The sequence below is a fragment of the Bombus impatiens genome, unplaced genomic scaffold (genome assembly GCF_000188095.3).
Source record: "Bombus impatiens unplaced genomic scaffold, BIMP_2.2 scf_0517, whole genome shotgun sequence".
Taxonomy (NCBI): domain Eukaryota; kingdom Metazoa; phylum Arthropoda; class Insecta; order Hymenoptera; family Apidae; genus Bombus; species Bombus impatiens.
The window spans coordinates 194,296-211,862 of NT_176936.1; the positions used below are offsets into that span (position 1 = coordinate 194,296).

The following is a 17,567-nucleotide window of genomic DNA, read 5'->3' on the forward strand; positions in this document are numbered from 1 at the left end:
GTGTAAGTGTACCGGAAATGCAGCCACCGTCCCTGGCAGCGGACCTTAACGTTTATTGTTATCCAGGTTAATACCCAGGCTCCGTGTTGTGGAAACTCACGAAATCCAAGCGTGACACAGGGCAGCTTTGTTTCTTCCGTTCTATCAGCCTCCTCTTTACTCGATTTTATATTCCTGCTCTCTGCTTCTCTTTCGGTTATCTGGATCGTCTAAAGTTTTCCGCAACACTAGCCCGGCTTTTGCTGCAAAGAAAGTCGAACGAATGCAACCAGCTTACGATGTTATCGAAGTTGTGTTAGTTTTGTAGATTCGTAAATTTGTAGAATTTTATAGTTTTCCTCGAAATTCTGCTTCTATCGAATGTCTGAATAGATGTTTCGTTAATATATCCTGGGGAAATTTCGCCTCTAAATTTCTTCGAAATAAATTTTCATTTTTATTGAAAAAAGTTTCAAACGTTTTTAGTTGACTTGAACAATTATACGACTCAAGGGAGTTAAGATAAGCATCGTAGAATATTTTCAAACTTTTCGAAAAGCTAGAACCTAGTAATCAGGTTAGACGTGGACACCAACGACCCAGTTCGCTTGCGAAGTGCGAAAAAGCATGTTCTCTCGCGGAGAATTTAGCGTACAACATTTTTCTGAAAGAGCAACATTTTACCCGAGCTTGACCCTTGGACAAAGAGGACCAACAAGTCCACGTTCGAGGGCTTTGTACGCTTGATACTTTAAATTTTGGAGTATTATAAGCGAGTTTAATAAAATGAAGCAAGGTAATCTGTATTCATGGTGGTTGCGATGTTACGTGCCTTTTTTCTCCTTGCCTTGATTTCCATATGAACAAAGGGAAGATAAACTCTTGAGAAACAGCAAGGGCTGTGGCCAGCTTAAAGCGCAGATAAATTTCAAAAAAGATTCAACGCCGGAGATTCGGTACCGATATATCAGACTATTCTCGTGAAATTTTAAGACGTTCTCGCGTTTATTTGGAAAATGCGATTGTCCAAAATAAAATGGCGGCTCGAGTATGATATAATGTACCCGAGTTTCGTTCTCTCATACCTCGATGATTATCCAGGCTAACCTCATGAAAAATATAATGGTCGCGTTTCTTACGTTCTTTATTTTCATCGTACTCCGCGTTTCGTTCTCTTCTAGCCGATAAATAACACATCCTAGAGTGTGCTAGAAAACTGTACTAACAGTAGTTTCAGCTTCAGGTGCTGAAAACGACCGAAAGAAAACTCGTAAATAACGATAAACTTTCTATACTTCAGTCCTAATAAAATAAAAAAGAAGACAAGTTAACCCATGACTTTTTATTATATATTTCACGTCTGCACCTTCATTTCTCTGACAAATAAATAGGAGAAATAAATTACACTGATCACAATTTCACGCCAGAATTCGTACATCCATCGTAATCCAGCGCAAGTCGCCATTCACGCACAGTTGTAACTTGTCTGCAAACAAACCGTGAAAATACCGAACCGACGACGACGAGCAACACAGCCGCGTTTCCTTCATTTCATTTCTCTATTCATCGTCCCTATTCCACCCTGCAACCGCTTAACTCTTCTTTCACCCTCGTCCGCCTCGGTTTCTCCTTCTCTTGTTTCTCATCCATGGCTTTTCGCGCTGCTAAACGTTAAGTTTCCTGTTCAGGCTGTGAGAACCCGTGGGGAAGGGGGTAGTAGCTCGGGGTGGGCAAAGAAAAAGAGACAGAAAAGAGGGAAGGCGCGGCTGAATTTATGCTTCATTCGTACACGTTAGGTATACACGAGGAGAAAACGAGTGGAGCGTAAATTATGGTACTCTTGAACGCGAGCTCACCCGCACTCCGACCTTCTATACTTCAACCTCAACCAGTCGTTTCTCGTTGCGAGAGCCTGTTGTCGGTACGGGTTAGAGAGGTGTCTTTTATTTATTGTTTCAGGTCAGGCTATGCCGCAAGGAATTTCATTTTAAAAAACCGGCGTGTTCCCCTTGGACCCGGCAAGCGCGCGTCCCTGTCATCTTCGTTCACTTGTCCTTCGTCATTTTTTCGTTCTCGCCGATGAACTTTCATTCTCATCCATCCGGTTCTCTAGTTTGGCGCGAAAGAGAGAAGAGCGGAGCTCGCGGCAATTTTCGCGAGTGAGACCTCTTTCCTTTCTGGCTCGTCCCTCTCCTCCTTCTCGCCGGTGTCTACTTTAAGTCTATCTCAAACACTCGCTTCAAAGCATCCTGTTAGACTGTTTAATAGACAAACGAGCCGGCTGTGAATTGGTAACGCTTGTGAAAGGCGTTCGCGCGAATGGCCCACCGCTCCTGTCCTCCGGCGTATTTCACGCTTTGTATTGAATTAACACGCGTGCAGTACAAAAGCTACTACACGTGGATTTCCTCTTTCGGAATACGTCGCCGGTACGTGTAACTGTTCGCTGCAATCGTTTTTCGTGGCTTATTTCGCGACCTAGGATTCCGTGTTTCGAGGTGTTACGAGTAACCATTGAGATCAAGATGAAAGGAAAGCGCTTCCAAAGATTACATTTCAACGACGCTGATCTCGCTAAAAGAAATCTTTAACGGGACGTTTGTCTGTTTTGGTTCGTAGATACTGCTGGATTTACGTTCGAAATCGATCGCGTACGTACACCTATGGATAAACTCTCAGTGGAAATTATTCCCGGCAATTTTAAATAGCGGGGGAACATTCGTTTTCTCAATGAAATGCCTCGATCAAGAGCGTTTTCACAAGCTTCCATGGCATTCGCGATTCCACGGTTGGAATCCAAGCAGGTAATCAACGATAGTCGTCGTCGTCATCGCTCTTAAATAGCTCGGATGGAAAATCCCATATTTCCGAGGCAGGTTTCCCCAGGATACACAAGAGGAACGAACGAGTTCCTGTTCGCGTCGCCCCGGCAGAATAGCGAGCGGAAGGTACTAATTGACTGGCTCCGTCGCCTCCGGTTTTTGAAACGAATTAGTTGACGACGAATCCGATTCAGTCGCATCCTTTCAGACCCTTTCTCGTCCTGTTTACCCCTCCAACACCACCATCCCCTGTTCCGTCCTTATGGCAACGACGAAGCTTGCGTTTTTCAAATCCACATCTCGTTACGGTGTTCGCGGACACAGACGAATGGGGGTGGTAGCGATGTGCTGGGAACAGGGTGGAAACAGGGTGGAAACGATGAGAATGGGTAGAGAGTTTTTGTTAAGCCATCGAGAGTTTGAGTTAATTCGCTTGGCGCCGAGACGAACGCATTACACGCTACGGGACTATGCTTAATTAGCCTGCCATCGAGCGCGTGATTTAATGCCGCGTCCCTATCAGGAAACGTTTCGATTGCGCGCCGTGTTCTTTGAACCATTGAAGGCCTGTTTCTCTAATTACCGGGGCCGATACCGCTGCGAAATAAATTCTTTGTGCTACGCGGTAAAGCAGCCTCAATGTTTGTTCTTCTTTCGTTTGATGGATAGAAAATCATGATAGGCCGATATATCGAATGTATGATACACCGTCGTTTAAAATTATTTTAATCAGCATTTTAATCATAAACGTACGAATAAATGGCACTGCATTGATTTTATTATTTATAATCATCACCTAGGTAGCATAGAATTTTATAATACGATTAAACCGATTCTTGAAAAGCAATATATACTAATAAAACTGGCGTTTCATGATTGTCAAACTTGACAGAAAGTTTATGAATATGTTATTCCAGGGTTTGAACTCGGTCACGTAAATTTATGCTAACTTTTAGATTCTGTATAAATTTGGATACGTATTAACATTAATGGCAGTAAATATCTCATTATTAATATTAATATTTACATTATTAATATTAATACTATTGATAATATTATTCCATATGACTGAGTTAAATTACGCGTGAAATATATAGCGACCACTTCATTATAACAGCGAAGGAAAAATTAAATCGGGTCTCGATTTAAGGAAACAATTTGCACGATGTTTCAATGTAAATGGTCTGATCGATCCTCTCAAGAGGAAAGAGCGAAGTTTAATGCAGAAATATCGTATTTGCGTTCGCTGAAATGAATTTCGAAGGCTGATCAATCAACTTTATTCTCCCAAAAGTTTGTCTCGAGGCTCAATCTTCAATTACCCGCCGATTTCTGAACGAAGGGGTGAAATTATGATATTCCGAACGAATCAGATTTTACATCCATCGATAATCTAATTTTCACCAACCCCTTATCAATCTCGTCAATTTCATCTTCTGTCCACTCACCAGCTCCAGTTCCACAAAAATATCATCGTTCTAAAGATATTTGTCGAATAAAAAAGTGCTATATGATAAGCAAATTGTTCAACTCACGACGCCTATGCTATCTGAAAATCCTTTATCAATCTCATCAATTTCTTCTCCGAAATACCTTCCTACTTTTGATCTTCAGTTTGGTAGAAAAAGAATTCTAATGATTTCCTAATGAAAAATCATATAACAAGCAATTTTCCAAATCACGAAACCTATTCTACTTGGAACAGATTGATAAAGCGCTCAATTATCACGGAATCTGATTATCGCGGTAGCCAGACTCGTTTTCACGGCGGAAAAGCGCGAGAAGGGAAACCAAACTGAAAGGAAGAGGCCAGAGGGAGAAAGTATAGAAAGAAAAAAGATCGTGGAACCCCCTAGTCTGAAGTATTCACGCGACTGCCTCGTCGTGAGGTCAGAATCCACGCTCCGTGATAAAAGACGCGTGTGGAGCTGTCGGTGGTTACCGCAGGGGTTGCTAATACTCTGGAAATCTGCACCCTCGCGTCATATTCGAAATCTCCCGGTATCGGGGGGAGACCTCTTCGAAATTCCGTGTCGACATCCGCTTGATTACATGCGTCTCTCTTCCGATTCATTTCCGAGCAGGGACCGCGTCGTCGCTTGAGAATTTCTTTCCTCGTGCCGTTCGGGATCTTCGCCTTTCCGAATGGGATTCCGAATGATTTCGCTTAAACGATCCCTCTTCACGGAGATCGATCTCTAGCCGTGCAAATTGCCGGTGAATTTCATCTGGAGAAGAACACTCATCAGACGTTCTTTTTATTTTCTTGATAATTACAGTGGCTCACGAAAATACTTTAACACTCCTAGAAACCTTCTATGAATATAAAAAGTTTCGTAGCATTGATAGTTCAGACGAGGTAGAGACAATTCTACGGAAAAAAAATCAGTCGAATTTTAAAAATTTGTTTAACATATGTAACTTACTAAGTAGTTATTAACTGGATGGGGACAATCAGCAAGAGATTATTTTACGCGCGGAAAAAATAAAAGATGTGAGAAATGTATTGTCTGCATCAACAAATAACACAATTGGCAATTTTATTAAAAATTTTCTAAGTAGGTGTTCAAATACTTTCGTGAGCTAATGTACGTAAATTTCTGGCCTCCATCTTCGAGAACGAAATCAACCCCTCGAGATACAAATTTTTCTTTCAAATGGTTACAGTGGAACGAATGATGAAAGATTGAGAAATAGCTCTTCGAAATAAGTTTCCTGGAATAATTGGTGGCAAACAGAAAAGAAGCAAACAGGGTAATCTCGATCTTCCAAAGTACGGATTTTAATCTGCTTCTGATTTCAAAAGAGAACGGTTTGAAATAAAATTACCTGGCGTGCAAAGTGCTCGGTAGGAAGTTGGGTAAAAATATTCAATAATTAATTTCATACCGCTGAATTCTTATTCCAATTGCAACGAGAGATGTTAGCGTGGCAGAGAAACCTTGGAGTTATATACTCGATGTCGAGTGGGGCCTTTGCTTGTGAACCGCTGTGTAATTACGGAGAACGACCGAGAATAACAATTAACACCGTAACGAGTGAGGGTAGCCTCCCCCCGTCAAGCAAAGCTATTCGGACAAGGACCAGGAAACAGAATGGAACTCCAGTTTCTGATGGAGGTTATAAGCTCCAAGGTCGTTTGAATTTCCATACGGTACACAGGCTGGGCTGCGAATTCCGAAAGGAAATTAATTAGTTTCACCTATTTCTACTAGCGCGAGAGGTGCTTCTATAAAATATTTTCATAATTTTCTGATAAAGTAGGTCGATGATATACGAGAGATAGCGAAATAAAATGTTTCGTTTCTAAAATAAAATAAAACTGAGATTACCGTGCAGTTTAAATTACAAAATAAATTTACAAAAAGGATATTGTAAAAATGTCTATCTTGCATTCATCTAAAATAACACTTTCGCGTCTTAAGATAGAAGAGTAAACCGATAAAAGCGAAAACGGTCCAAGATTTTTGGACAACTTTAACAAGTTCAAATCGGATTCGCGGCGCGTTCGCAATTATTACGATTCCTGGAGCAAAGCGGAAAGGATTAAAGTGGAGGGTGCGACTTAAGACTGGAGCTTTCTCGGTTGCTTAACGCATTGGTATTCGGCTGCAGTGCCCGTCTAATACCTCGCTTTTGTCTCAACAGGGGTGAATGGAGAGGGCAAGCCATTTTCCTCAAGGAGGACGTAACGTGAGACCGGATCAGTCTTTTCTCCTTCTTTCTTCTTTTTTTCTACTCTCCATTTTAGCGGAAAGTCCTGCACCAAAGAGTTTCACTAGTACGGAAAGATAAAACGAGATGGAGGATGATTGCTCGTTGCATCGCATTCCGAAATCTGGGCCAAACGGATTTAAGTGAAAGTTACAAAGATCTTATCCAAAATTTTTATAGTAGAAATCTTTCCGAAAGCAATTTGTTAAAGCCAGTAAGAGAGATATTTTTTCTGAGGATTTAGAAAATCTTCTCGTCTTGAAGACTTTACACGCTATCGATAGAAAATTTAGGATAGTAGTACGACAAAGAAGGTGAAGGTATAACTCTAAATACTTGTTATTTCCTATGTTTCGTAACGAAACAATTCAACAATTTCCCAAAAGAGTATAAAGAGTATATCGTTCTCGATCGATAAGATTTGAAAGAGCTTACGTTTGATAAGGTACATGCACCCTGACCCATTTTCCTGTTGAAGCAAAACGTTGAGAACATTTTATTCCAGCTCTTCGGACGTTCATGTCATTACAATTAAATCCAGAGTGTCCACTTTTGTGTCGCAGAGACACAACCTGATCTTGAGAGAACAAAAGGAGACGATCCCCTCTACAGTAGCCATAAAACAACCATAACACTGTTATACACCGCGTTCCTATCCGTGCTGCCTCTTGTTCAAGCTTTTCTTCCCTTTTTCTTGTCCTTTTTTCCGCGCTGCGGCAGTCAGTTACGAACCAAACAACCCTCGTATTTATGAGGGATCCTCCAACGGAGAAAGCAGGGTACACACCGGCCAATTTCCACCGATCTACTCTCCAACTACTCATACCAGTCCTGCCGTGCTGTGTTCTTCGCAGCACAGCCCAAATTTTTCTGCTCCATAGGTTTTAACGAGGAGTTTTCGTGGGAAATGATCGTACTTTATTGATAACCCGAGTATCTCTAACAGGGTTTTTATTCGCCCACCCTTTTGACCGGCTCCTCTACGAGCTGGACTTCCGTTCGGCCTTTTTGTTACTGGCTTGAAAGGATACTGGCATATATCACGGAGGGGAACGTTAACGAAGTTTTTACGATCTCTTAATATTGTAACCTCAGTCGATGCATTATTTTTTGCTTGAATGGAAAGCGGTAATAACACTCGTAGGATTATCAAACAATGCTTCACAGGTATAATTATTATGAAGTTTAATAATTAAAGGAAGCAAACGTGTTATCGATCGACTAGTGCAAATAAAACGTAGAAGGTTAAACAGTGATCTATTTTAATTTCATATATGTAGTTGTCTAGAGAATATTGATATTAATGCACGCGCAAAGAGAAAGAAATTAAAATATAATCGAAAGTCGACGGAAGGAAAAACATGTGGCGATTGTTAAATAATTCACAGGAGAAATTAAAACGCTGCCGTCCCGAGCGAATCGATAAAACTTCCATACGATTAAGACTCGATATATCTCGCCACGCGGACCCTTTTAATTAAAGAGAAAGTACCGAACCGTTGAGTTATCGCGGTGAGGGGAAACAAAGAAAAGATAGGAAATCGCGATACACCTGCTGTTCAGCTGGCTATATTTACCCTGTGTGTTTCGTTATTTTCCAGGAGCCGCAGCCGCATCCCGTGTCTACGTGGACGCATTGTCTCGATTAGCACGCCAAGCGCAACTGGGTACATGGGGCGGTTCCAAGGATGTCGGTAAGTTTCGCAATCTTCTTATTATCGTCGTGCCGAAACTTCTTCTCGCCGGTTTCTCGCCAGTTTCTCGTCGGCAACGTGTCCCAATGGAGATAGGAAAACGTGAGATTCGCAAAAAATGACAATCACGCATATAAGGCGCGCGCGCGTGTGTGTGTGTGTACACGCGTGTCCACGAAACACACGGAGATTCGTCGTTCACCGTAATTACGGCGAATTAATTAAAATTTGTCACGTAATTATCGACGAATGAACGGGAGCTCTGGTCGATCCTTAAACAACAGCTGCGTCGACGAAGGTTAATTAATTAGTGTTCCACGCATCATTAGACGGGCAAATAAATCGTTGTATCGCGGCGCAGCTGTTGGCGGAAAATTTGTTTGTCTCGATCGTTACGTTTTGTTCCAACGCTTTGCCAGATACGTTAAATTTAAAACCGGAGTTTTATTTGTCCCAGCGATCCGATCCTCACACCATCGACTTTGTCTTCGTTTCGATGCGCCTCTTAATTACCAGATTGCCCGCGTTCCATGATAATTATTTCAATTACGCCGACGCAGCCAGGGATATTTATAGCAAACTAATAGAGGGTCGGTCGCAATTAAAATCGGCCGTTCGCCGATTGATATACATCCGCCGCGTTTTTAATTGTTTTTCAGTGATTTTAATGGCCAGCAAACACTCCCGCCTGACTCGCGCGCACGATTCCCAGTTAATAAGAATTTTAATTCGAATCGATTTGTTTCGTTCGTTGTCGTTACGAACTTCTCCACTCGAGTGTTAATTATTAAGGGCAAACCAAAAAGTCGTTCCCTACGGGACATACATACATATTGCGGAATGCACATGGACGCACAAAGGCATTGAGTCCTTGCGGTACAGAAACGCGAAATGTATTCCCTGACAACGTATTAATACTTCCAATGCGATAATTCTACCGCGATTGATGGGCTAATCTACACTATGTAGCCGCGTTAAAATTAACGTGTAGTAATACAACAAGGAATATGTTGTAACATAGTTGCAAAGTAATCGCATAATAATAGAATAATTATTCACGCGGATGTTCCGATATCGTTACACGGATCAGGCTGATAATTTTACAAACACCTGTATTAAAATTCACGAGCAATAATATCCGTGAAACTATCACTAATCCTCCAAAAGCGCTTCGAGGGAGGCATCAAATTTCCTGCAACTGTCAATACTGTGTGTGTGTCGAATTTCCCTCCAAAACATGTATAATTTTACGATAACCAAGTATTATACACTGACCATCTGTTTAAACGTGTTTTCTGGTAACTACGCTCTACCACTGTCAGATGCAGAATGTTGTAACATAATACGTAATTCGTGTTTAAAATTAATAAATTTTCACTCCAAAAGTTTGTAATTAAATCTAAAGATTGAAACTACACGTCATTGCAGATAAAATGGTGCTTTGTTAAATTATAATCAGAATGTTTTGTTACGGGTGTCGCTCGATATTACAAGCCAAAGGGTTGATTTAGTAAATTTATAAGCACGTAGATGACGAGACTTCCTTGTTCCTATGTTTCTAACATAAATTAACACTGGCGACGAGTTGGTCTATTTCAAAGGGCGACCCTTTCGCGGAATGAGCGCGACTCGCGCTTTTTCTCGTTCGCTTTCAACAAAGTTTGGCCCGTCGCGTCGGCGCGAGATACGCCGGACCAGCACTCCCGTGGTTTCCAAAGCCAATAAAGTTTCACCCGTTTAACCGTCTGTCTCACCCTGTCTGTCTTATAGACAGGGAGACGAAGGGAGAACGGTGGAAGAGGGTGGAAAAAAGTTGCTAACAGGATCATTGCAGCGTGATAAGTGTACGTATTAAGGGCTGGGTCGATAACCTTCGTGGCCGGACTGGTGAGATTCGAAATAAGAAACGAACGCGCGAGACCGAGGCAACAGCCTTAAGAAGCTGTCCAAGTGCGACCCAAGTTTTATTTGTTTTTCAACCGGAAAGAGAAATCCCATCCGATTCGAAACGAATTGCCCGTTTGGTGTCCGCTTGATATTTTCCGCGCACCGATCGCGTTTTCGCCTTTGGAATCTTTAGTAAGAGATACTTCTGCGGATGCAGTATAATTTTCTCCTTGGAATACGTTGATGGAAATTTGAAATTTACATTTCTATTATTAACGTTACTTTAGAAAACAACCATCTGTAATTTAAATGTAATTTAAAGATTGGTTACGGATCTTAGAAGCTTGTATCATATTTCTATCAGACTAATTAACGATACGAGTATAAGTGTATCGTGTAATAATTATAGAGCGCGTATCAATTAACTATCGATACTAACTAACTTCTAACGAGGCAAACTTTAGCATCAGGATGATAGACCTCGTGTTCGAGTAATATTGCTTATATCCCCCCGAGTCTTAAACGACATCGCTAGAGAATCATCAAATATTCATATCGACATCGAAGAAAAACCAATTTTAAACATTTGCATTTTCTACTAACAAGGCTGCATCCGCAGATGTATTATTTTTATTCATATTTTTGAATAAAATAAGGAATAATATATTTCTTATATTCGTGTTTACTAGAAATGTTCTCTGTATTATATGGTCATTTATATCCAAATATAATGCGGTAATTAAACTAATAAGGATTTCACGGACGCAATACTGTTTTGAAAGATAATACAAAACGAACACGCCTACATTGTATCATCCTAGTGGATACTGGCTAAAGTTAACTGCAATCAGTGGTTGGCTAGAATATCCGAGCCTTGGATAACCCCTGTTAACTGCATACGCGACGCCCTCGGGCACCTTCCAATTTAAACTCTGCCTTGTATGTGCTACCACGAAATAGGGTTACCGTATTATTATTTGTCGTTCCAAGTGCTCACGAATAAGACTAAAACAGATGAATTGTCGTTCTATCAGGTTTCATTCCAATTTTACACGACGAAAATACTCTTCTTCTAATTCAATGCAGTTTAATTTAAATTCTACTCGTATCTTTCCTTTTTTCTATTATTTCTTCCCAATAGCATTTTCGGATCGTAACTTTAATCTTCGATAACTAATTCTAAGAACAATCTACACGATTCGATTAAACTACGTAATGAAGATGAAATATTCGAAAGTAAAGGATAGGAGTCGTGGGAAATTCCTGGAAAATTGACCGTTATCAGAGAAGTGTCGCGCTCGGAAGACACTTGGAGTTTCTTACAACAATCGATGGGTAGCGGACTGGAATATCTTATTACCTCCATTTGGCTGTCTGGCAGTTTTCCAGTGTTACGCCAATTTGCACTCGTTAAAGAGATGCCTTTGAAACTTTCCGCACAGGCAATGTTGACTAAACGTTCTCTCCTTTGCAGAACTCAATTTTCATTCGACGCGCCTAACTTTATGACAGGATACTGCATGCTTTATTCCCGGCCTAGCGTTTCTTATTAAATTCTGCTGTGACGAATGATATAGCATTCGTCTTGCTTCACCGACGTTCCCACTTCATTTCGACGCAAAATAAGAAACGCGTCTACATTTACTAATAAATCATAGTCCAATGTATCAACCTGTGTTTAATTTGTGTCTCGATTCTTCGATTGTTATATGGAAATTTTTTGATGGTCTAATCGGCCTGTTTCTTATTCGAAATAAAAAATGTGTTGGAATACCAACGACCCGCGGATGCGCTTGTTTCGATCGAAAACAAAGTTTCGAATCGTCGTAACATAGTTCACCAGAAGCGGATTGAGAAACAATAACATATCTTATTGTCTCTGTAAGCATTTTTCGATATTCAATTTCAGAAACGTTCGCGTGGTCGCCATCCCTAAGTTGTTAGAATAGCCGCCGACAATTTTTTGTCAGAATTTGTATCTATTACTAGTGGGACATACAAATTCTAGAAATCAATTCCGATAGAACGTACACGAACCTTTCTCTGAATTTTCCATACCGATGGGAAAATATTTCTTTTCCAGTATTTTTTGCATCCGTTAGTTATTAAAACCGTGTACAATATTTTTTCGAATTTTCTGTACCAACGCAAAAATAGTTCTTTTCCAATATTTTTTTGCATCCACTAGTTTGACCTCCAAACTACATTATACTAAAAATTTGCTTGGGATATCGTGCAAATAATCGAGAAGCGAAAGTGTGAAACAACAGATAAAGTACGATTCTCGTAGCGATAGAAAAGATTTGGATGCGCGTGTTTCAATCTCAACCGCAGTAACCTAAAGGAATTGCAAAAATTCTATCGAGTTTTAAACAGCGAGGAGGAAATCGCTCGAAATAATAGATAGTTTATCGACTGGCTTGGAAAATTGATTAGTCGAACGTTGGGAGTTGGCTTTCGCTGTTATTGCGAAACATTCTCAAAGAGATCGTTTCAGGTTGCATCGACAGTTTACTCGTCGAGAAACATTTCCTGAATAGGGCAGGGATTTCCTTTGCCGCTGCGACGAACCTTTCCAACTTGCTCACCGAGGAATCCGGCGACTCAAGTTTAAATCGACGGACTTTTGTCAACTGCGAAACGACACACGCCGGTAGAGAGACAAACTCGTTCAATTTAGACATGCGATTCTCTCGTTTCCAGCATCGTCCAAACTAAATTAAACTTTTAATTATTCGAACAGAATCGAGAAAAGAACAAGCTGTCACTCTTTCCATTTTCATTACGCGACACGTAAATTCTCGTTGCTTTCGTTTTCTTTTCTTCAAATTGTTCCTCGTGAATGGGACGGGAGTGTGTATGAATAGAACATCGATGCGATGTCAAGGTACTTACGATCATTAAGCGGATCTTAGGTTAGACGCATTCACTAGTGCAAAAGGAATTGGATATTGAAAGCTTATATTGACTTGTTGGGAAGTTCGTAGAGTTTCTGGAAATCGATAATTGAATGTTGCTATGTATCTGATGAAACCGAAGGAGAATTATTTACTATGAACTCGCGAGATAAGGTGAAACGCTGAATTTGAATAAATATCTTTTTCAGTTGAATATCAAATCATAAAGAGATGTTCGAGGTTTGCTCGAAGTGTTTCTCTCCAAATAAATCTTTTAAAGAAACATTTTGTCCATTTTGCAAACAAGTAGAATTTCAAAAGTATTCGCATTGCGTTTACACGATTTTACGCTGTCATTGCACTGGCGGTTGAATTATAATATTTTCGAAAACCTTTCGCACCGGAGGCCGCAATTTCCATAAGTAAATCGACGAATCCAAATACCACGGAATTCAGGTGCCGTTTCTTGACTTCGTTCGCCAAGAGCCTCGCAATAAAACGTTAAATACGGAGCGGAAGCTAGAACCGAGGTTTTCGACAATTCAAGTTGGTATAATAGGTAGAATTCGATTTCGAGAGACTTGGAACTCGAGCATCTGAGCCTCCACTGTGGCTTGTAGTTAGTATCGATCACTTGAATCGGTAATTTAGCTGACAATGCTCGTTCAGAAGGAAGTTCCTGAACTAGGCATATTTTGATCACGAAAATATCCTTATCTTTACTTACACTGCAGCTCATACATTTGCGTGACGATGCAAGATGATATCTAATGTAATTTGTCACTTCCTCCATTTAGAGTATCCAACAATTTTCTAATATCTGTAAATCGTGAAATACCCTTTTCTATCGACACCGATGATATAGATAGAATTGAATGATAATACGTACAATTTTGTCCGTTTTCACTGTGAAATACGCTTATCGAGAGCGTTTCATACGGCAAAAGCAATTGGAAGTGGCAATGACATTCACGTGTCAATTGATGCAGAAAACGCCGACCTGATGGAAACAATTTTGTTGACGGATTAATGTTTTCCCTTAGTTGATTATTCGATTTAATCAGCACGTCACTATCGAACGATCTTCATCAGCGTGATTTCTTGATACGGGCTGCAGTCAGCATCCATCGTTTGATCTGATAATCCTTTCTAATTCTAACCCGGAGTCAGCGCTTGAATTTCCTGGCAGCGGTCTCTTTAGAGGTTTCACTCAACCTCTATGGGTGGCCCGCAACCTCTGTGCGTCAAGGAAATTGGAAAGTCGTGTTCGACAGATTGATCGAAGAGTCGTCGATCGATAGCTTACCCCATGTTTGAATACCCCACTGTTGACCTCGATTATCGCGGTCGCCTCGTCGACGCGGTTTTATTCCTTTAAAGATTAGTTACCACGGTTAAGTGATATTTAAAGTAAAGCGAAAGTAGATCGAACGACTTTGAATTTAAATGAAAAAATTAGTAAGTTTGAATACTTAAAAATTTGGAGACTAAGATATATAAAAGGTGGAGAGTTGGAAAGTGAAAAATTTATTTAACTCTATTCGCGTTCTAAACTGTGTTAAAAGCAAAGATTGTCATGGATCGATTTGGATTTTAATTTATATTCTCATCGTACTCGAGGCAAACGTAGTTATATTGGAGGAAATTGTCGACCGCGTTTATTTACGATATAACATTAAGATTTACACAAATGCACCTCCAATTTCCGAATTTACATTCGCGTATTTATGTTATAAATTATGCATCTGCGTTTATTTGGGATATTCCTGTTTGTTCATTTGCTTGCAAAATACACTGTTTGTTGCATTTGTCCCAATTTTACTTAATTATAGTCAGTCTGCCACGAATTATTTGTTGCGTAAATATTTATTATACCGCTCATTATTTGCATACAACGTGCTACACTGTTCGGCCGAGGTTGCGATGCTTTATTCTCAACCGTAATTTTATCGCAATGAAACCGTATTCATCAATTAATTCTTTGTGATAAATCATTTCGTGAAATAAACATATAAATATCCATATTATCCGTTATTATTATTAGTATCGTTATATTCTCATTATTATCGACTTTTAATTATTACCGAAATAATGATAGAAACAAACTCGGTTTATCTTATTTGCGCCAACTTTCTTTCATAGATTTTGCTAACTCCATCATCCATTTGTTATCAAAGCACAAACTCGCTTCCAGAGCTATCGCCGTTTTCTTAGACACGGCGAGACCTCTTTGTCAAACAGGTCAGGATTTTTCTATAATTCTCGCGAACATCGAACATACGTCGGCGCAATAAATCCAGGCGGAAACGTCTTACACGCGATTACCATAACATAACACATTTGCGAACGCGTATAGCAAGCAGAATCGGCGATAGTGAAGAAAATTCGTTTTCCCTTCCCTTACGGCTCGGCGCAAGGCGTGAAGCGAAAATTCGATGCTCACGATGTTAGTGCAGGGTGGTGCCGAAATGAAAGCGTGATAGCGAAATTGGCAATATCGCGACTTTTCCCTCCCATTTCTCTCTCTTCCTTAAAATCGATCGCGTTTCCCGCCCCTTTATCAACGGTAGCGAATTTCCTTTTCGTTGAAATACGTCCGCCATCCTAGCACGCCATAACGAGATTCTTCGAATTGTATCAGAGATTCGATATTAATTCGTAGCACTGTAGAAATTCACTGTCATCGGATGGCGGTTGTTATTTAATCGTATTTCTTCAAGGTGAAACTTCGATATTTGAGACGTCATAATTTCATACCATTTGCGAATGTTTCATTGCATAATTCAGACCGTTACGAAAAAGATCGTCGAAATACACAACTGATACGTTATATTTAGAATATTTTGAATATCATGTCACTTTTTAATAAATGACGAGTGTTATTTCGAGCAAGACAGAGTTCTTATTCATTTTGAACAACGACGTTCTTTTATGGATTTATCGGTAATGTTTATTCGCAACAAATAGAATGCTCATGCGGCGAACGTTCGACGGTCATTTGAAAGTTCGCGTTGGTCTCGTTTGCTTGCTTTTCTCTACAATTAGTGGAAACGCGGATTGCTGCGTAACAAGGGGACAAACAATCGAAGCACGCTGAGTAATTTCATTAATAGCAAATTATTGTAAATTCGTCCACTGCGATACGCTTAACGAGCTTCTGGAATTTCGCTAAAATCTACCATCCGTTGCAACATACATGTTGAAGATATCACCAATGATATTAAAACTGAATGCTAATTAATATCGAATAATATTTCAACAATTGAAAATATGCCATAATATTTGATAGAACCAATTTCAAATCTTAAATATTTACTTAGACAAGTTGCCAGAAAATGATCGTCAAAATGAGAAACAACTATCACAATTTAAAATTTTCACCGTTTCCTTTTTGACATATAACACAATGATTTATAATTTATACGTTATATTTATATATTATATAACACAGTGAATCTTCTAATATATTTCACGATACTAATTACACACTGAGAAATTAATTCTTATTTGGGACAACTATTTAAATGACTGTCAGTGTATAAAAAAGTAGCGGAGATAATTCTATTAAATCAGCTTTAAAACAAATTCGCTACGAATGCAGACAACCTTAATCATATTGGAAGGAATCAGCAAACATTGTGTATCGATACCCTGACAGAATCAACAGCATACACGAATGGTCTTAATAGGGTAAATTGAAGCATAGCCGCGACAATCCGATCGAACCCCTTTCTGTACGGAGAAATAGGATTTGAGACGTGCATTTGAGATTGCTACAATACAGGTTTGCACGGTCTGGCGTTACGTAGACAAATAATTGATGTCGACTTCCTACTTCGTTAATAAGCTTACCACCCAATCGAACGTCTCTCTCCTTTATGAAGCATTGAACCGAACCAAATCGTGTTAAAACTATATTAAATAAGCACTCTAGTCTAGCAATTCGCTCGTTATATTTTCTAAGTGTTAATGAATTATTCAAATATCGTGGTACAACTACGTAGCACAAATGAATATAGCAAGATCATAAAAGAACATTTTTAACAGCGACACTGATGGCTATAGCTGCACCTAGAATTACTTGGAATCGCCTAGGAACAGCCAAAGTCAAAAAAGGCAATAAAAAATAACTGAGAAAATTTGTACAAGCTAAACCACTCCAATGAAAATCCGGCGTCCCTCCACGTGCCAAAAACTTCCATCAACCGTTTCGGATAGCGGAAGAAATTCGTGACAGGAGATACGTGCCCGGCAAACAAGAAAACCCGGGACACGTTTGCAGGACGAACGACTGAGAATTATTCGTAGAGAGTCGCAGCGAGGTGAGGAAGGTTGCGGCGTAATCGGTGCTCGTTTAAAGCACCGGCCGATAATTTGGCCCCCGTAATTTTATGCAATTATGCGTATTACCACGGGTACGCAGGTTTGTACGTTTGTACGCGGGCAGACGCGGAAAGGGTCGAAGCGCAGCTGGAATTCAGGGGGCGGATTTCGGTGTCCACGTGTCCTCGCGACCCTCTGCGGCTCACAATCCATACCCACGCTCACAGCTACCCCCGTGTCCCGTGCCCCGC

General features: G+C 40.2%; 1 protein-coding gene across 1 annotated transcript in view; it reads left to right on the plus strand.

Annotated features, from left to right (window-relative positions):
* LOC100746267 overlaps window positions 1-17,567 on the plus strand; it is a 166,089-nt gene that overhangs the window by 100,759 nt on the left and 47,763 nt on the right. Inside the window, exon 4 of the mRNA XM_012388085.3 lies at window positions 8,117-8,209. Within this exon, the coding sequence (XP_012243508.1) occupies window positions 8,117-8,209 (93 nt within the window). The remainder of the gene's footprint in view (window positions 1-8,116; window positions 8,210-17,567) is intronic.